This window comes from Macadamia integrifolia, chromosome 11, assembly GCF_013358625.1.
Source record: "Macadamia integrifolia cultivar HAES 741 chromosome 11, SCU_Mint_v3, whole genome shotgun sequence".
NCBI classification, from domain to species: Eukaryota; Viridiplantae; Streptophyta; class Magnoliopsida; order Proteales; family Proteaceae; genus Macadamia; species Macadamia integrifolia.
In genome coordinates this window covers 25,486,834-25,503,843 of record NC_056567.1, presented here as the reverse complement: position 1 = coordinate 25,503,843, position 17,010 = coordinate 25,486,834, and the positions used below count along the sequence as shown (strand labels likewise).

General features: G+C 36.2%; 1 protein-coding gene across 2 annotated transcripts; it reads right to left on the bottom strand.

The window, feature by feature from the left end:
* Nucleotides 1-537: 537 nt before the first annotated feature.
* Nucleotides 538-16,779, bottom strand: LOC122092610 (potassium channel SKOR-like). Of its 2 annotated transcripts, none has more exons than XM_042662832.1 (14): nt 16,376-16,779; nt 15,945-16,194; nt 13,912-14,136; nt 13,748-13,811; nt 12,913-13,252; nt 10,006-10,301; nt 7,928-8,008; nt 6,040-6,138; nt 5,175-5,396; nt 4,705-4,893; nt 4,365-4,440; nt 3,947-4,241; nt 2,520-2,641; nt 538-1,087 (listed from the first exon to the last, which is right to left on the bottom strand). In XM_042662832.1, exons 1-14 carry the CDS (start codon nt 16,416-16,418, stop codon nt 840-842), a joined length of 2,550 nt encoding a protein of 849 aa, XP_042518766.1. In that variant the 5' UTR covers nt 16,419-16,779; the 3' UTR covers nt 538-839. The 2 variants fall into 2 exon arrangements, with proteins under 2 accessions (XP_042518766.1, XP_042518767.1); XM_042662833.1 differs by having other exon boundaries at nt 4,386-4,440.
* Between the last annotated feature and the right edge of the window lie 231 nt (nt 16,780-17,010).

Sequence of the window (17,010 nt, the reverse complement as noted above, 5' to 3'; positions counted from 1 at the left end):
GCAGTTGGTGAAACTGCGGTGCACTCAATCCAGCTCACCAGGAGGTCTTGGGCTTGGGCTGTAGGAGGGACGCATGCCAAGGCAGACATTTAGGGTCATGAAATTTCACTAATAAAATATGGAATTCTTATTTGCTTGTCATTTTGACTATGTATGAAGATATTGTAATGAAGCCTTCTTTTTAGACTAGGGAAAAATATGGTGGATCCAGATATTAGTAGTTACATACATGGGATTTTTTTATTTTTGGTTAATTCTGTGATTTTCTTATTTGAGATCTGTCAAATAATTTGTATCTTAAATTTTTGCTTCTCAAGAAAACACAAGTTTTTTCAATGAGGGTATGTAATGTCGTGTTATATGTATACTTGAAAAATATGTATCACCATAATAGCTAGTTTTTCATAACAACGATAAGTCATTTTCAAATTATTTTTAAAACCTTTTTATATCCCTTAAATAACTTTTTTTGGACTTGGGAGGAGAGGGGGAATGGGAATTTAAATGGTGTCAAGCTCTACCCTATTGAGGTTCTGGTTCTTCAAGTTCTAATCACACCTATAGAGGTATCATATATACACTCCCTACATATAGTTACATGCTGTGTAATGTGCTAACTCTTTGACTGTTCTTCCCCACTCAAGATGATTACCCTTTACTGTCAATTCTTGTCACGAGAAAAGATAAGGTAGCAGTACGAGATTTGGACTGCTAAGTAAATTCTGGGACATGATTTTTTTTTAGGACTCTTACCGAATTATTTACAAGAACAAATTTGGGAGGTAAGATACAACAGAGGACAGGCTGCAAAAATATCAAAATGACAGGGAGCAAAACATTTATGTTTGGTCATTTTCACCACTTAAATACAGCTTCTGACCATCGTAAATCATGTCCACATCTAGGATTCTCCCACCATCTTCAGATACAATGCAGGAGACGCCTGAGTTTTTTAGTTGCTCCGCTGCCATCCGGATGAGCTCTTGCATCGTGCGTGGAATCCACAATACAATTCCTGGTCTTCTTTTCTCCTTTGGATCCCATGGGTGGAATGGAAAAACTGTGCATTTCCTTGGGTGCATTTTATCTGTTTTTTGGTGATAGAATTTCTGTCAATAACTTGCTGAAAATGATAGAAGTAATGATGATGGTGATAATAACAATAATTAGTAAGAACAGCTGACAATGCAATACTAATTATTGGAGTTAATGTGTTAATGTCAGCTACTAAGCCATACTATCTACGGAAGGGACATCTTAAGTGCTCCACACATGAAGGCTGTGAAGAATCCATATCATCCATGGTATTAGCTCTCAGGAGGCTGTGAACCCAAACTAGATGTGGCATGAACCGCACATTACAGTTGGCATGCAACACATTCACCTTCTAATAAAATATAAAATCTAAAAATTGCATGGTGCGAAATTGATTTAGATTATTGTGAAGAACAACAATAAATGGCTGGAAAGATGCAAGAGATCTAAAAGTTGAGGTCAGAATTTCCTGGAAACAAATTCAAGATAAAAATTAAAATGAAAACCGGCATCAAAGTAATAGAAATTGAAGCAGAATCCTATGGGTTGTCATTTTTCCATGGAAACTGGGGGTCAATTTTTTCTCTAGTATATTGAATATGTTTTCACTGAAATGGGATATTATCGACTTACACAGATTGGCAACCTCTCATTTCAGGGGATATTAAAAAAAAAAGGAAGGGAAAAGGGGGATGTTATAGTATTGGTCTATCAAAGATGACATGAAAATAAGGAAAACAACTTACATTCTATAATGAATAAGAATGTTAGATTTCCATTAAGAAAAATGAATAAGAATGTCAGATAGTACATACTTAGAGAAAGTTTCCCTCCTCATGCAAATCCGGAAGGATTTCTGGCATATACAACATAACTGCCACGTGGACTCATGATTTGACTTCTGACCATTGGATCCCATGGGTCAAATTTGGTCACCTCTCTCAACCATCTAGCCTAACATGTATGGGGTTCCTCATGTTTTCCAATGACCCAAATGCCCAAACAATGCCTAATCTGATTATGGGACATTTTAGACCAATTCAGAGCAATACATTGCCATGTGGAGAAGTCGACTCGTTTGAAAATTAATCCATAAATCATGATAACACGGACAATAATGTCCGATGAATTTGAGCTCTGTCCCTACTACCACATCGCATTAGTGCCGGATTGGCCAGCTTGTTTTTTCTGGAAATCCGATCATACATATATTTCACCTTAATATTTGCCACTATTATACAGGAAAACAAACATAGCTAGGAAGATCCCATTACAAATGAACAGCCTTGTACAAGAATCATAGAAAATTGAAGAATTATAATGAATAATAGTCAGTTTCCAATTCATCCGTATCTTTCTTTTTACTGCTTATGGACCATTTTGTCAATCATGTTCAAGTTTTTTTTTTTTTTAGTTAACCAAGGTGTATCAATCATGTTCAAGTTTCTTCACTATGAAAGTCAGAAGTATAGTGTTGATTATACCTCGGATTTCCCGTGAGTGGTCAGGGTACTCAGACAACTGAACATGTTTTGCGTCTTCCAGAAGCTTGATCAAATTCTTGTTGCCACATATGCGACCTTCATCAATAGGTGTATTTCGCCATCTGCAAAGGGACAAATTCATTGTGTTGGCATACTTCACCAGTAAAATAAATACGGATTCAAACCTGTACCTTGACTTTCTAGGTTGATTTCAATTTTTAACCTTTTTTGTAATCCTCAAGATGATTACTGCACGATTAGAAACTTTCAGTAAGAGGACATACTGGAATGGAACTGAGCTCTACCCTGGACTATAGAATGATGGATGTTTGCTTGAAAAATTTTATTCAGGTTTTTACAGTGATGCCGATCAGCATACCAATGGTTCCAGAAATCAAAAGAAGTGGAAGAGGAGATGACATGATGACAGAATCACAGCAGTTCTTCCTTCGACTTTCTTACACATCATTCCATCTGTTTTTCTTGTGGAAATTGGGGAAATTTTGGTGGTAGGAAGTTCTTTTTGAAGTTCGGCTCTAAACTCTGAGAATGTTTTCCTAAATTTCAGAACAGTAATCAAGCTCAAGTCAAAGTCAAGCTTTGCCCATTTGGTCAGAGCTGATGGAATGTTTGTTTCCCAAGCAAGGTGGACAATATTCAAATTTGTTTGAATTTTGGTTGTGGCATCATCACTATGAACCCTACCACAAATGGAATTTTAAGAGCTATTGGCCTTTGAATTTCATGGCTGAAGCAGCAGCATGGCGCATTCCAATGCATGGGTTGATATGGTTGCATTGTCATTGAAGGGATCCAAGAGTCTTAATCCCATCCTTTTGTTTTCTTGCCTAACATTTGATCTGACCTTAGCCATATAGCATCTTTTGCTTGGACCCATTCTTTATGATTGGCTGCTTTAGAATGAATACAGCCCTGGGCTGAATTCAGGATTCTAGAATCTTGATGTAACCATGAGATTGAAATTTCTCAGTACATTATCCAGAATCCTGGATGCAGAACCGAAGTCCATTCTATCAATCCAGGTGAGTGAATAATAGAGTAGGTGTAACGGGTAGCAAAAATCTAAAATCAGGACAGAAAAAAAATATATAAAACCGCATATCCCACAAGCTCAAGCTATTAAGGGTGGCAACAATGTATATAAACACCCCTGCCCGTGCAGCCCCCCACCACACACACGGCTATGCATGTAACACCATAATGTGGCACTGAGGGTACAAATAATAACAATACACAACACAAACTCCTTGCAATTTCCATGGGTCGAACACCGACCTCCTGGCTTTAATACCATGTTATAACTGCTTATCCCAAAAGATCAAGCTGTTAATTAAGGGCAACAACAATGTCTATCAGTACATGTAATACCCCTTTTATGACAATCAAGATAAATATATAACTCGTACCTGTCCTTCGAGAAAACACTTGCACCAGCTTCTATCAGTATTTTTGCCATCAAATATAACCCCTCTGCTGCAGCTACATGAAGTGGTGTCCGGTGATCATAATCTTTGGAGTTTGGATCTATGCCATTGGACAATAATCTTTTCAGGAAATCTGAATCCCCTCTTATGACAGCCTTACAAAGAAAACCACCAGCATCATCGAGATTTAAAGATGCCCCTTCTTTAACAAGCAAAGCTGCCACTCGATCATGCCCATTCTTGAGAGCTTCAAGTAGGGGTGTGTTTCCAAACTTATCTAATTGACATCAATTAATCAAATACATTACAAAGATATCACTTCCAATACATCCATTATCTGATCAAAAAGAAATTTTTGAAAACCTGAGAGCATGAACAACAGTGGAAACGAAGAAGTTACCTAGAGTTTGGATATCCACACCTTTCTGAATGAGGAAAAAAGTAATATCTTCATATCCTCTTGAAGCTGCAAGATGCTGTTGAAAAAAACAAGCTCCTTTTAATCAGGCAATTGAAGATTTCTTATACTAATAATAAAAAGTACTACCAACAGATTTTATTATAAATTATCCTAATGCACTCCACTCCTAATGACTATAATATAGCATATCCAGTCCCAAGATAAAAGATTAAATAAACCCAATTTAAGTACTTTAAAAAAATAAAATAAAATAAAAAATAAAAAAGCGACCATGCTAAGTTAACAACGTACCAAGAATATTTGTTAGTAAATTACTTACCAAAGGTGATCTTCCATCATAATCTGTTTTACTTGGATCTGCTCCAGCATGGATTAAACCCTTGAGCTGATATAAGTCTCCATGATAAGTAGCATTATTTACCCTCAAAGCAAGTTCAGCTTCTTGCCTTCCAATATAAAATGTGATGTCAGATTCCAATTGCTTTATCCGCAGATTGGATTCTTTTCCCTGTTAGTTGACAAAAATGTTAGAAATTTTCAGATTTTCAGCACCCTTGCCATTTTTTATGTAAAAGTTATCGTGAAATGCAATATAATATTCAAATAAAATCTTTCATGGGAAAATTATAGGATTTTCCTAGAAAGAATTTTAAATATAATCTTAGATTGTTTAATACCTCATGTGCACTATTAATAGCTATTATTGATTAGAAGAAGGAATAAAGAAGTACTAGCATGGACAAAATTTTAAGCTAAGCAGAGAAATTGGTTTAGCCATGGCTGAACTACCTCTAGAAGATTACTCAAGATTGTCCTTCCATCAAAAAAATATATCTGTAGGATATTTGTGAAAGATTGTTTATCAATCCGCAGAAGCCTACATAGTTCACGGACTTGAACTGTGCAAGGCTGAGGAATGTTGCAGAGAATGGAAATTTCCCCAAAAGAGCTGTAACGTTCCAGGAGTGAAACAGTCTCTTCAGATCCATCTTCCCCTATGCCTACCTCCTCCTGTGCATGAAATATTCTAAGATCAATATAAAAAGTTGAAATGCAGCAATCCAGAATCAATGTTTCATACACATGAAAAATGCATAGAATATATAAAACAGTCTAACTGTGATTGAATGCCCCAAAGGTAGGATGTATGAAGATAATTAAACTAAATATTCAAATCTTGGGAAACGTGTCCTAAATAACTTCAAAAATAAGGTTCAAGTTATGGTTCTTCCACGGAAAAACAAATGTATCAAACTAGGAAATAATGTAGTTCCTCAAATATTGGAATCTACTTGAGATGAAAGTTCATTGAAGTAAATATCAAATTAAATGTTGAAACTTAATATGACATGACATTGTTTCCATGCTTTGTGGCAAATTAATCAATGGGTTATAGTAGAGTTATCTACTAAATATCATTGTCCAACGCGACCCTAAACAATGTGAATTAATATTATCAAACGAGAATTATTTCTTCATAATATTTTATCAACCAATTTTATTTAACTTGGTCTTGGGACAGCAGAATGTGAGCTAACACAATGAAGAAAGAGTTGTACTCTAAAAACGGGATGTCAAAATAATAATAATAATAATAATAATAATAATAATAATAATAATAATAATAATAATAATAATGACAAGTAATTTGTACCAGCACACCGTGACAAACAAAATAAATTTGATCCACCACATTTCCCTGTTCCGTAACCATTTCCCTGGGAAGAAAAAATTCCTCGTGGAGCCTGATTACCTGCAAAATAAGAATGTGTAAGATAACTTTCCTCGTTGTATCTTATATCTATAATATCATTAGAAAGTGAAGCCTTAAATAAGGAATAATGTTGCATCATCATCATCAACAACAACAACAACAACAACCAAAGCCTTATCCCAACTTAATGGGGTCGGCTACATGGAGGTTCCAAGCAATGACAAATGCAAGGATCCATGCAAAAATACAGAATTGCAGAAACAAAATAAGCTAAATGGAAACACCTAAGCAGCAGGTGTAACCCATGATTCCTAACTGTTTCTAATATCATTAGCATGGATTTTTATGGATGCTTTACAAACAAAGACCCAGTAAGTGATTTCCACACAAAAACTATCATCTCTTGTGCTTTAGTAGCCCCGTTTCATGTGGAGTAGGGTGCACACAATTACCGATATGCACTTCAAAAGTGAGAAATCAAAATCTACCAATTTCTAGGACACTGATATTATCCAAGATTAACTAGAAATACCTCCATAATTGGCAGGGCAACTTGATGGTAGATGCATAGGATGAGGTTGGACATCCACAATCAGCACCTCCACCCATGGCTTTAAGTATCGTTACGTATCGTACCGTATCATCCGAATACGAATCTGTATCGGCCCTTACCGATACGATACATGGAATTTTTAAAATCCTTTCGTATCAATATGTATCTTACGATACATACCGATACACACAGATACACCACTGATACACACCGATACGATATGCACCGATACGTACCGATACTCTATGATAAAATAAAATCGAGTGAAATGTACGTTTCGGTATGTATTGGTACATATCGGTATGGAAGGTACGATATGTACCGATACAGTGCGCTACAGTCATTTAATGACCAAATTGGTTCATTTTTCAGAAAAACACGATTTTTTGAGGGGTTTTTGTTCCAAATTTGCTGTCAGCTATATTTCTCTCTAACTAAAGTGGAATCAAGGTTGGGAACAAGGATTTTACATTTATGGGACAACTACAAACCTTGAATTCTTCGTGGGATACCATAATACATGTTATCAATAGTTTTTTTTAACAAATTTTTTTTATTTGAAAATGTGTAAAAAAAGTGTTTCTTATCCATTTATGTGCGTATCTTTAGCATATCTTAGCGTATCTCTGATACGATACGATACCCTCCGATACATATCTTAATTTTGGCCGACCGATACCAATACTTTAATCCTTGTGGCTCCACCAGCATGCATTGCCCCTTCTTCGGATCCTCCTTCCGTGACCACACAACATGTAAATGCAAACTGAAATGGTTGGAGCTCCAAAAACAGACCAGAAGGTTCTAAGCCATAAACTTATGGACCTCAAGCCAGTGTAAATTCCAAATAACTGCGTTGAAGCAGAACAAAACAATAATTTGCAGGGTGGTATATCAGAGAATTATCTAAAATAAAATTTCATGTTTGAAAGTTACAAACTTGCCAAGTCTTACAGAAATGCAAAAACATCTTGAAAACATGAAAGAATAATTTATTAGGACAGTTCTAGTAAAACATTCTGCAACAATCAGTTTCAAATTCAATTACATATGCAGTAGAATACTATCAACCCAAAGAAGGGGGGGGGGGGGGGAATAGTTCACAAAGAGAAAGGTGATAAGTGGGAGCAGCTTGCTTAAACCAGAAACATGCTCTGCCAGCTCCATGCAACCTTCAAAGATCAATATTATATTATTTTCAACTCCTGACTTCTAAGATTAGAAGGAAAAGATCTGCAACTATTGGCATTTCAAATTTATGGTAAAAATCCTTACAATCTGATTGATGAATTCAGGAGAGCATCCCTGAAAAAGAGGGACCTTTTCAATGAGTGGCTTATATATTTTCTGTGAAATCTGCAAAGAAGAAAGTGCCTGTTATTGTACATGCAATAGTAAAACAAAAAAAAAAATATAAGAAAAGAAAATTGTCCAATAGTGATATCATAGATACAGCAAGCATTCATGTCATCAATTCTGTTTGTGTAAACTGTGCCAATGAAATAACTTTACAACAATATAGGTATCCTTGGAACAGGTACATCCAGCATGACCTGAAGAAGGAAATTTTTCCTAAATCAGGAGAATAAGAGCCTTTTATGTATTAGAAAAATAAATTTTAATATTGTGCGACAATATCTGATGAAGATCTAGGATTGTGATCCCCCCCCCCCTTTTTTAGGAGTTTGTTTACCCAAGTTGGAAAAACCATAATTTTATAGCACCTGCTAGCTTATGATTTTGTCTGGTCATTTCAATTGGATAGCTCCCAGCTCACTTGTTAATTTGTTCCAATAACTACATGTCTCATAAAATTTTGTTATTTAGTGAAGAGAGGCAGAGAAAAAAAAAAGGAAAATCTTAATTTTAGAGCACATTTTAATATCTTAGGCCCCAAAGGCATTATTTCATTTATTGTTGCTTACTAACACTTCAAATAAATTGTGAGGCCTATAGTCATCAGAAAAGTACACATGGAGTTATTGTGTGCTCTTAAGTTTTGCATAGATTTCCTTTTAATTTGACAAAAAGGTAGTTTTGTTAAGTAAACAGAGTACAGAATTTGACAAGCTCCTAAAGAGAAGAGATTATACAAATATGATTATCAAATCAAGACTCTCATCTCCACATTAAGATTCTTTTCCCTTTTTTATTTTAATTCAAGTTGGTGAAAGTAAGTTAACGTTTAAATCTCCAACCCACAATTAGAAGTGGTTTAATTTTATCAACTATTATATATAAAAAAGTATATAGAAAGAACACACACACACACACACACACGCATGAAAAGAAGGTACGAAACAGTAGTTCCCATCTTGGCAGTTACTAAAACTAATCTTTCCACCACGTAAAACTCTGGCTTTGTAAATAGACCAGCTAATGAGGGCCTGTTATGTGTGGCCCCAGTCCCATTTGAGGATTACTTTTTTTGATTCCATAGAACAGAAAAATTAGAACATGTTTTTGCCCGAGACATTGCCCCAGCACTGATAAAATAAACATACCAAGGCCATGTACGTGTTTTGGGCATCATTAGAGAGTCAGGAATGTGCCCTATGCATGATCTCCAAAACACCTATTAGAAACCTACCAATATAGTGGCTTTTGGGCATTTTCTTGGAGAATCAGAAATGCGTCCTAAGCATGTTCTCCAAAACACCTCTTGGAAATGTACCAATATTGTAGCTAATTTCTTCAAGGGGACAAATTTGAAAATTAACTTACCAAGCCCATTGAAATAAATAGTTGACTAGATTAGAAAAAAAAATGAACTAACTGTCAATGAGCCAGGCAAAATTGTCCAAGGGTAGAACACCCATAAAAGATCTCCCTAGGGTGCAAAATGACACATATGGGCCTCCTACACAAGTGGCAATTCCAAGTCCAACTTTATTGGTTTCTAAATTTGATTTGTAAATGAATGAAGAATAGTTTGATGAGTAAAATTATACATCTGCATGTTATTCTTTGTTATAATTTGTTTAGGAGAGAGTTTAACACCCTTGTTAGTTCTATTTTATGGTTAATATGTTCCTATTAGCTGTTTGAATGAAATTGTGGGGAGTCTTATGTTAATATTCCTCTTCATTGAAGGAAAATTATCTGACATAGCTTCTAATTTCAGTTTAAGAGTAAGGAAAAAAAAAACTCTGTAGACTCTGTTTGGGTAGATGTAAAATGTTATGAAGTAATGTAAACCTCATTAATATGCAAATAAACAAGTTTCTAGCAGCATACGAGAAGATAAGCTCTAGAGACGTAAATAAGTGAGCAATTGGAATAGAAAAAGGAATGGGGAAACTAATTCGAAGCAGTAATTCTGCAAAGGATTTTATTCTACTGCATATTCATACCTTGGCACGTATAGAGACTGGAATATTCTGAAGAACAGCAGCTTCAGTGTAGTTGCTTTCATATTGTAATCTCAAGTGGCCTTTGATCTGATCACGAATATCCTTTCCAAGTTTGTTTCTGTTCATATATTTTGTTAGATCTGTCATTTTATCTCTAAACCTTTCTGTTTTTGACCCTTTTACAATTAATGCGGTCATGTTACCAATCAGATAAGCACCAAGAATCATGTCAAATGAGACAAAAATCATGATGAATATCATTTCCCTGATATTGACTGCATGTATATCTCCATAACCTGTAGTGTGAAAGGCAAAAGCATTAGCATTTTAATTGTAAACAGCACTATTAAGTAATATAGGAATGAATTTTTTGAACTTGATTGGTATCATGCACACTAACGGAACATAATTATTCTCAAGGAAACTTTTAAGTTTATGACAGACAAAACAAAGAAAAGTAATTTCACATATGCTAAAGAGATCAAACATTTCTAAGCAATTACAGATACTGATGGATAGTAAATCATTAAAACAATTTTTCTTTTGTATAGATTTTCTTCTATACACTATATTAAATCAAATGATGATGTTTATCTGCAAGTAGATTTTACAAAGGAATTGTTTTATAAGCTTTCAAAATCTACTTCTGCATATTAAGACAATTTATCATCATCTTCAACCCCAACTATTTTCAAAATCAAAGTTGTGCCCGCTTCCTTTCCTCTCTTTAAAACCAATGACAAGCACTGATACACTCTAATATCATGGCTAAAAATCCCAATGGAATTTATAATTCAACAAAAGTTAAATAAATTACAGACGCTAAACATTATCCAGCTTTTTTCCAATTTCTTTAAACATCTAATTTTCACTAGCTGTGTTTGCTTTCTAAATGTCAAACTTAGCGGCAAAGTGTATATTGCACAAGAATGACCAAGTAATAAACTTTTCGAGCATCAGATATCCATTTGTTCTTAGAAGTAAAAGAGTGTTGAATGTATTTTCTGAAACAATTTTCAATTCCCCTGAGATAATATCATTGGCTCAACACTACAATTTCTAATGCATTAGGATGAAAAGAGCTGGTGGTGCAAGGAGTTTGTTTTTCTCTATTCAGGAACTTTTATGCTGCCATGAAACAAAAAAATTGTGACAACATGCTCGGATGAGCTCATTTCCCAGTGGAATTTGTCATGAATTTGCCAAGAAGCATTTTGAAGTTAGTTTTATAATGCATTACTTTAAAAGACGAAGGAAGGAAATAAGGTTGTGGGAATCAACCTAGATGAAAAGGTCAATATAAAATCTGCTCTGCATCAACCTGAGCATAAAGAAGTTTTCTGCTTTACCCCTTAATTTCCATTAGGTTGAATTTCAGTACCATGTCCAGAAAATCTAGGAAATGTCTGTTGACATCCATCTTCCTCCAAAGCATCATTATAAAGACTTTGGTAGAAGTAATAATATTTCTGAAACGTTCCTTTTTAAATTATATTTCAAAAATTTCTAGTTCTTTGACTAACAGTTCCTTACTGTAAACGCAATATAAGAGACTTAAAATTTCCTAAGCTAGTGAAGGAAACAAATTTTGAAGAATATATTCTACTTAAGAAGTAACTTCATCTTTCCAGCCTGACATTTCATCAGTTTCTACCATGTTTTTTCAACATGAAATCTATACTCCGACATAGTTCTGTTAGTAAAACAATTTTCATGTTTCCAAGCACAGTATTCTTTTTTTTTTTTTGTAAGAGAAGCATAGTATTCTATAACAACTTTGATTGAATAAATATTTTCCAGATGATAATTGAGATAAATAGAGGCATCTGAAGATGCTCCAAATTCTTTCAGTGTAATTTTCTTCATATTTTCTTGTAATAGCTCTTCTATGTGCCCAAGATTGACAAAGAACTACATCTCAATGGACTATACCAGTCCTTTTGCAACTTCTGGGTGTCTCCAAACAATCTTACAAATCAATTATATCTAATGACAAGTTCTTCAACAAATCACTATGGGTCCAGTCAGAAAATCTTAGAATTTAAGCCAGAAGCATCTAATGTTTGGTTAAAATCTAAGGGAAGATGTCAACTGGAATACCGAAGAGCATTAAGCTTCATATGCATTAACGGAAGTAGCCGCCAATTGGTTTCCTGATTCTACTAAACTATCAACTAACTCGAGAATAAAGGTAAAAAGTACAGGCATATAGGCAATAAAGTATGGTTCAAGTGAAATGGAACTGCAGTCAAACTAAGGGAAGATTGATCAACTGAAATGTTGCAAGTAATTATATAAGATGCGGGCCCATTTCAAGCTCAGGTCACCCAATATATGATCTGAACTCATGAGAAACTGTGGAGCCAGGAATTAGCCAGGTTGGGCTGATTCATATTGGAAAATGCCCAGCCTGGACCCAGTCAGAGTTGCAATAAACTTCCAACCAAATTCAATAGCAGGTTTAGTTCTTCTGTTACACAATTTGGACAAGAAAAATAAATACAAGAAATATCCAAATCCTGAAACAGAAGTTATAACCCAAATCTGGGACTAAAATACTGGTTTTAGAACCTTGGATAGTTGGATTAATTTACTTTCCCCCTGATCTGATGTAATATGTATAATAAAGGATCACTTTCTTTTCCCTAAACTTACAGGTCTATTCCTTCGTATAGAAAAGATGAATCAGATGTGCTTTAGTTAAGATCCCTGAAATAGGAAATTTCAGCAGTTTTTATGCCTTCAATTCAATCTATAGATTTTGTGTCTCAATAACATCACAGTTATTTAATTATTTATAATAAAAAAAAAGGTTTGAAACCAACACGTTAATTGGAGGGGGGGGGGGCAATGATCTAGCACTGTCTTCCATTAGGTTTAGTAAATAAAAGGTGAGGCAGAAATTACCCACAGTTGCCATGGTTACAATGGCAAAATATAATGATGTCCAGTACCGCTTTGAAAGATCAATTTCTCTGAAGTTGGAATAATTAAAGTCTCCCATCTTTAAACTTCCTATCCATGTGTAACCCTCTTCAGCCGGGGGCAAAGTGGTAGCGAGATGATAAAAGATGCAGGCAGCAGTGTGGGTGCAGTAGAGTTCAACAACAATAAGTTTCACAATTCGGGTAAACAGGTAATTGATCCGGATGTCCTTCTCCAGCTTCTGGAAAAACTCTTTTGCTCTCCATGCTCGGTTCAACCTAATCCATAAAAGGTACCTCACTTCTTCTTTCCTTCCACAAGCCTGATCAGTGCAGAAAATCTTGGAACAGTTAGGGAAAGAGCTATATCTTTCAGGACACAATTCAGTGCCTTCACAACTTCAAGAACTGAAATACTAGACAGAGACGCTACAAAAGTGAAGAAGATAATCTGTTCATAAAGTAAGAAAATACATCTACTACCCTGAAAACATACAAGGGACATGCTACACAGAAAATAAACAGTGACACAATTTCACCTACATGCAAGTAAGTACGCAAAACCCACAATGAAGTCATTTGATTTTGCTTTTGTACCATTTGATTGCAATGAATTAATCATCAAGATGTATTTGTCACCTAAAAATCTTTATTTGTTTCAACTTTGAAGTTAAAATTCTGACTTGAAACCCATTAACGAATTCACATTACCTAAGAAATTTCTGCTAACTATAGCATATATAAGTGAAGAAATGGATATACTATGGTTTAGGTGAAGAAAAGCATGTAAGCGACGATTTAGAAGAAAATAACAGTACCTTGTAGATAGCGTCCCAAGGTAGACAACCAATAAAATCTACCAGGAAACTCGATTTTAAGTACCTGTTAAAGAGCAAAAACATCAGCAATCCATGTAAGCATAAAAATCCAGTACACCATTGCTAATTGCTCTAATGAAACATAGAAGGCGGGTTGAACAGACCGAAGAGCGATACGGTTACGATTGTAGACCATCCGATAAGTCTGTTCATCCCTGAAAGCAACAAAGAACTTGACGATGATATCGACAAGGAAAGCTGCCTGCCCAGCAATGTCGAGTATGAATAAATTTTCCGGTAAACCTCTGAAGAATCCGAACTCGAATGGGGTGAAGAAGGAAGAATAGATAGCCCATATCAATATGAAATGCTTCCACGCTTGATACCACCTGCAATTTTCATTTCTCCTTAGATCCCAATACAAAGCCTTATAACTGTTATCACTAACCAAACTACTTTTCTCCGACCCAAAAAAAAAACAAAAAACTTTTCGAAACAAAAAGAAAAGGGTTTTGGCGCAAAATAAGGTTCTTAAAGATTTGTCTGTTGCAGGCACAAACTGAGCTCTTATGGCTCGTCTCACTTGGTCCCTATATAGTCCATTCAGGCCCATTAATCAGGCGAGCCAGACAATCCAATTGCCCTGACCCAACTGTCCGACCGGAATATTCCCTCAGGACTATGGAACCGTTGGTCAATGATCTGGTCTGAACGAATTGAACCAGATCCAATTGTGTGGTCAAACAATCCTTTAAAAACCGAGCTCAAGGCTGGGCTTTATAAAACCATAGCCCAACCTAGGTCCCATTGGCTCAACCCAAGTTCACGTTTTAAGCCCAGCCTTATTGGGTTCAATCCGGCCTATCTTGGCCTTATTGACTCTGACAGTCGCTATATTTATTATTTATGTGGTAGGAAAGGCTGGGCTGCCCCTGTTTATTGGCTGTTTGTTCGATGGGTTGCCTTTTCGATGTTATGTATAATTGTTTATTATATATTTATATATACTCGCCTGGTCGGCACTAGGGCTCAGCATGAGGCCCCAGCCCAGCCCAGCCCAGCCCTCCCGAGCCTGGAAATTGCAACAATTGCCTCGCCCATGGGTTGACAAGCCTAGCCCAAGCCATGTTTAGCTCAAGGTGTGCTCACCGGGCCATACTTGCACCGCCTCAGGATCTTCTTCAACACCCCCAATGCACATCCGAAGGCTGGTCTGATTTAGGGGTGCATGCTGAGTCCTCCCAAGCCCCAACCATGTTGGTTTGCTAGGTGCTTTGGAGAGGACCCAAACTCTACTTGCAACCCTAAGCTTCAAGGGAAAAAGAAAAAGAAAAATCACCAAACACGCAAATTTTGGATTAGTTTTCCTCATAACATGCTCTCAACTCTCCTATCCACCACTCTAGTATAGTTGTGTAGTAATAAGTGTGGCTCAGTAGACCCTTTTACTGGCCTTTCATTGCGGGCCTGGTACCCACAAAAATCCCCTTGAATTACCTAAGGTTAAATGGACGTGCGTGAAGAAACACACACATACCAAAAAAAAAAAGTGTATACTCACGTAACATATGATATCTTAACATTTAGAATTTTCTTAAATGAAAAATTAAAAATATAACATAGAGAATGAATGTCAGAAAAATACCATATTTAAACATAAAACTTGTCAAACTTAGTGGCTTACCACATCAAGACGCCTGTTATTTCATTCAGCACCGCATACAGGGTGATTGTTTTCCTTAATAAAATACCATCCACAACCCCATGCACCTTTTGTGATCCATGGAAGAAGAGTGGTTGTCACTTCAGGATTTAATGGTATTCAGGTGGAATCTTAACTAGTGAATTTTCACGTAAATAAACGTATGTAAATATTCCTGATCCACAAAAATGATACTTATTACATGAAGAGAGAGAAAATAAATATCATATCCATGGATCAAAGCATACATGTACATTCCCATGTGAAGATTCACCAACCCAAACGGCGGTCGACGACTCCTAAAGTACTGATCGTTGGTCCCTAAAAACGAGCGTTGTTTAAGAGTTCGGGTTTTGGCCGCTGTTTTAAGAGAAAACTAAAATGGAAGCAAAAGCTTTGGCGGAGATTCTGGAAATTTGGGTAATGGATATAGACGAGTAAAGCATATCGAACTGAAATAAAAAAAGAGGAAAAATTAATTCAGTGTTAGCTCACCTGTTATCAGGAAGGATGAAGAAACCTTCGATTCCTCTAATTAGGCTTTCTCCACTGAGTTTCCTTCCATTAAATCTGATCTCTAGTAAAGCGAGTCGACTCCCATGAGACGATTGGATTCGATCCTTCACTTCCTCAACTTCGAATTCCTCCACTTCATCCCACGAATCCCCTACCTTACTTTCATCCTTTATCGCCATCGTCTCCTGTAACTGACTGACCTCGTAATCAGAAGACAGAGAGTCCTCTGCTGCATAGAAGCAAAAAAACACAAACTCAGACATTTGATAGAGAAAAATTCAATAAAATCCACATTGGAAATCATCACAAGATAGAATTTTTAGCAAACCAATCGTGGTTTGGATTCCGCAAGAGAAATATTGGCTAAACCACAACAGAGCTGAAAGGCAATCGGAGTAAGAGATAATTACTACTGGAATCACAAGCGATGAATGACGATGACGATGTTGGCATTAAATTTGGAGTGATTTCCTTCTTTTTCTTTTACTTTTTCAGTTCACGGAGACGTGAAATGTCTGCGGATACAAATGACCTATGACCTCATGAATCAAAGAAGCTTCAGGAAAAGGATATAAAGGGGAAGGGAGAGACAGCGAGGATAGGAATCCACGAAAGAAGAAGCTCTTGAAGGCGAAATTGGTTCGGGAAATCGCTATCGCAGGTTTTCAACACAGAGAAGCGATCGTGAGGTGAGGGAAGAAGAAATGAACTGTGAAGGAAAACCTTTGTGAGTAACTGGTTTTATACGCTTTTCTAAGGTGGCGCACTTTAGTATAATACTCCCACTTCTGCGCATCATAAGGAGAGACTGCTTGACGGCCATGGCTAATGAAGGAGAAGATTTTGGTTATATGATTTTAGTGATAACTAATAGTGACGTGTGGGTCGTGAAGAGACCAGAAGACATTGCTAATGGTGGTGTATAGTGTTGTGTCTTATCTGATCTCGAAACACCATTAGCTATGAACCACCGAAAGGAAGAGTAACCTGATAATTAGAATCCCGTAGGCCATGGAATTGACAACTAAAGACAAATCAATAGACA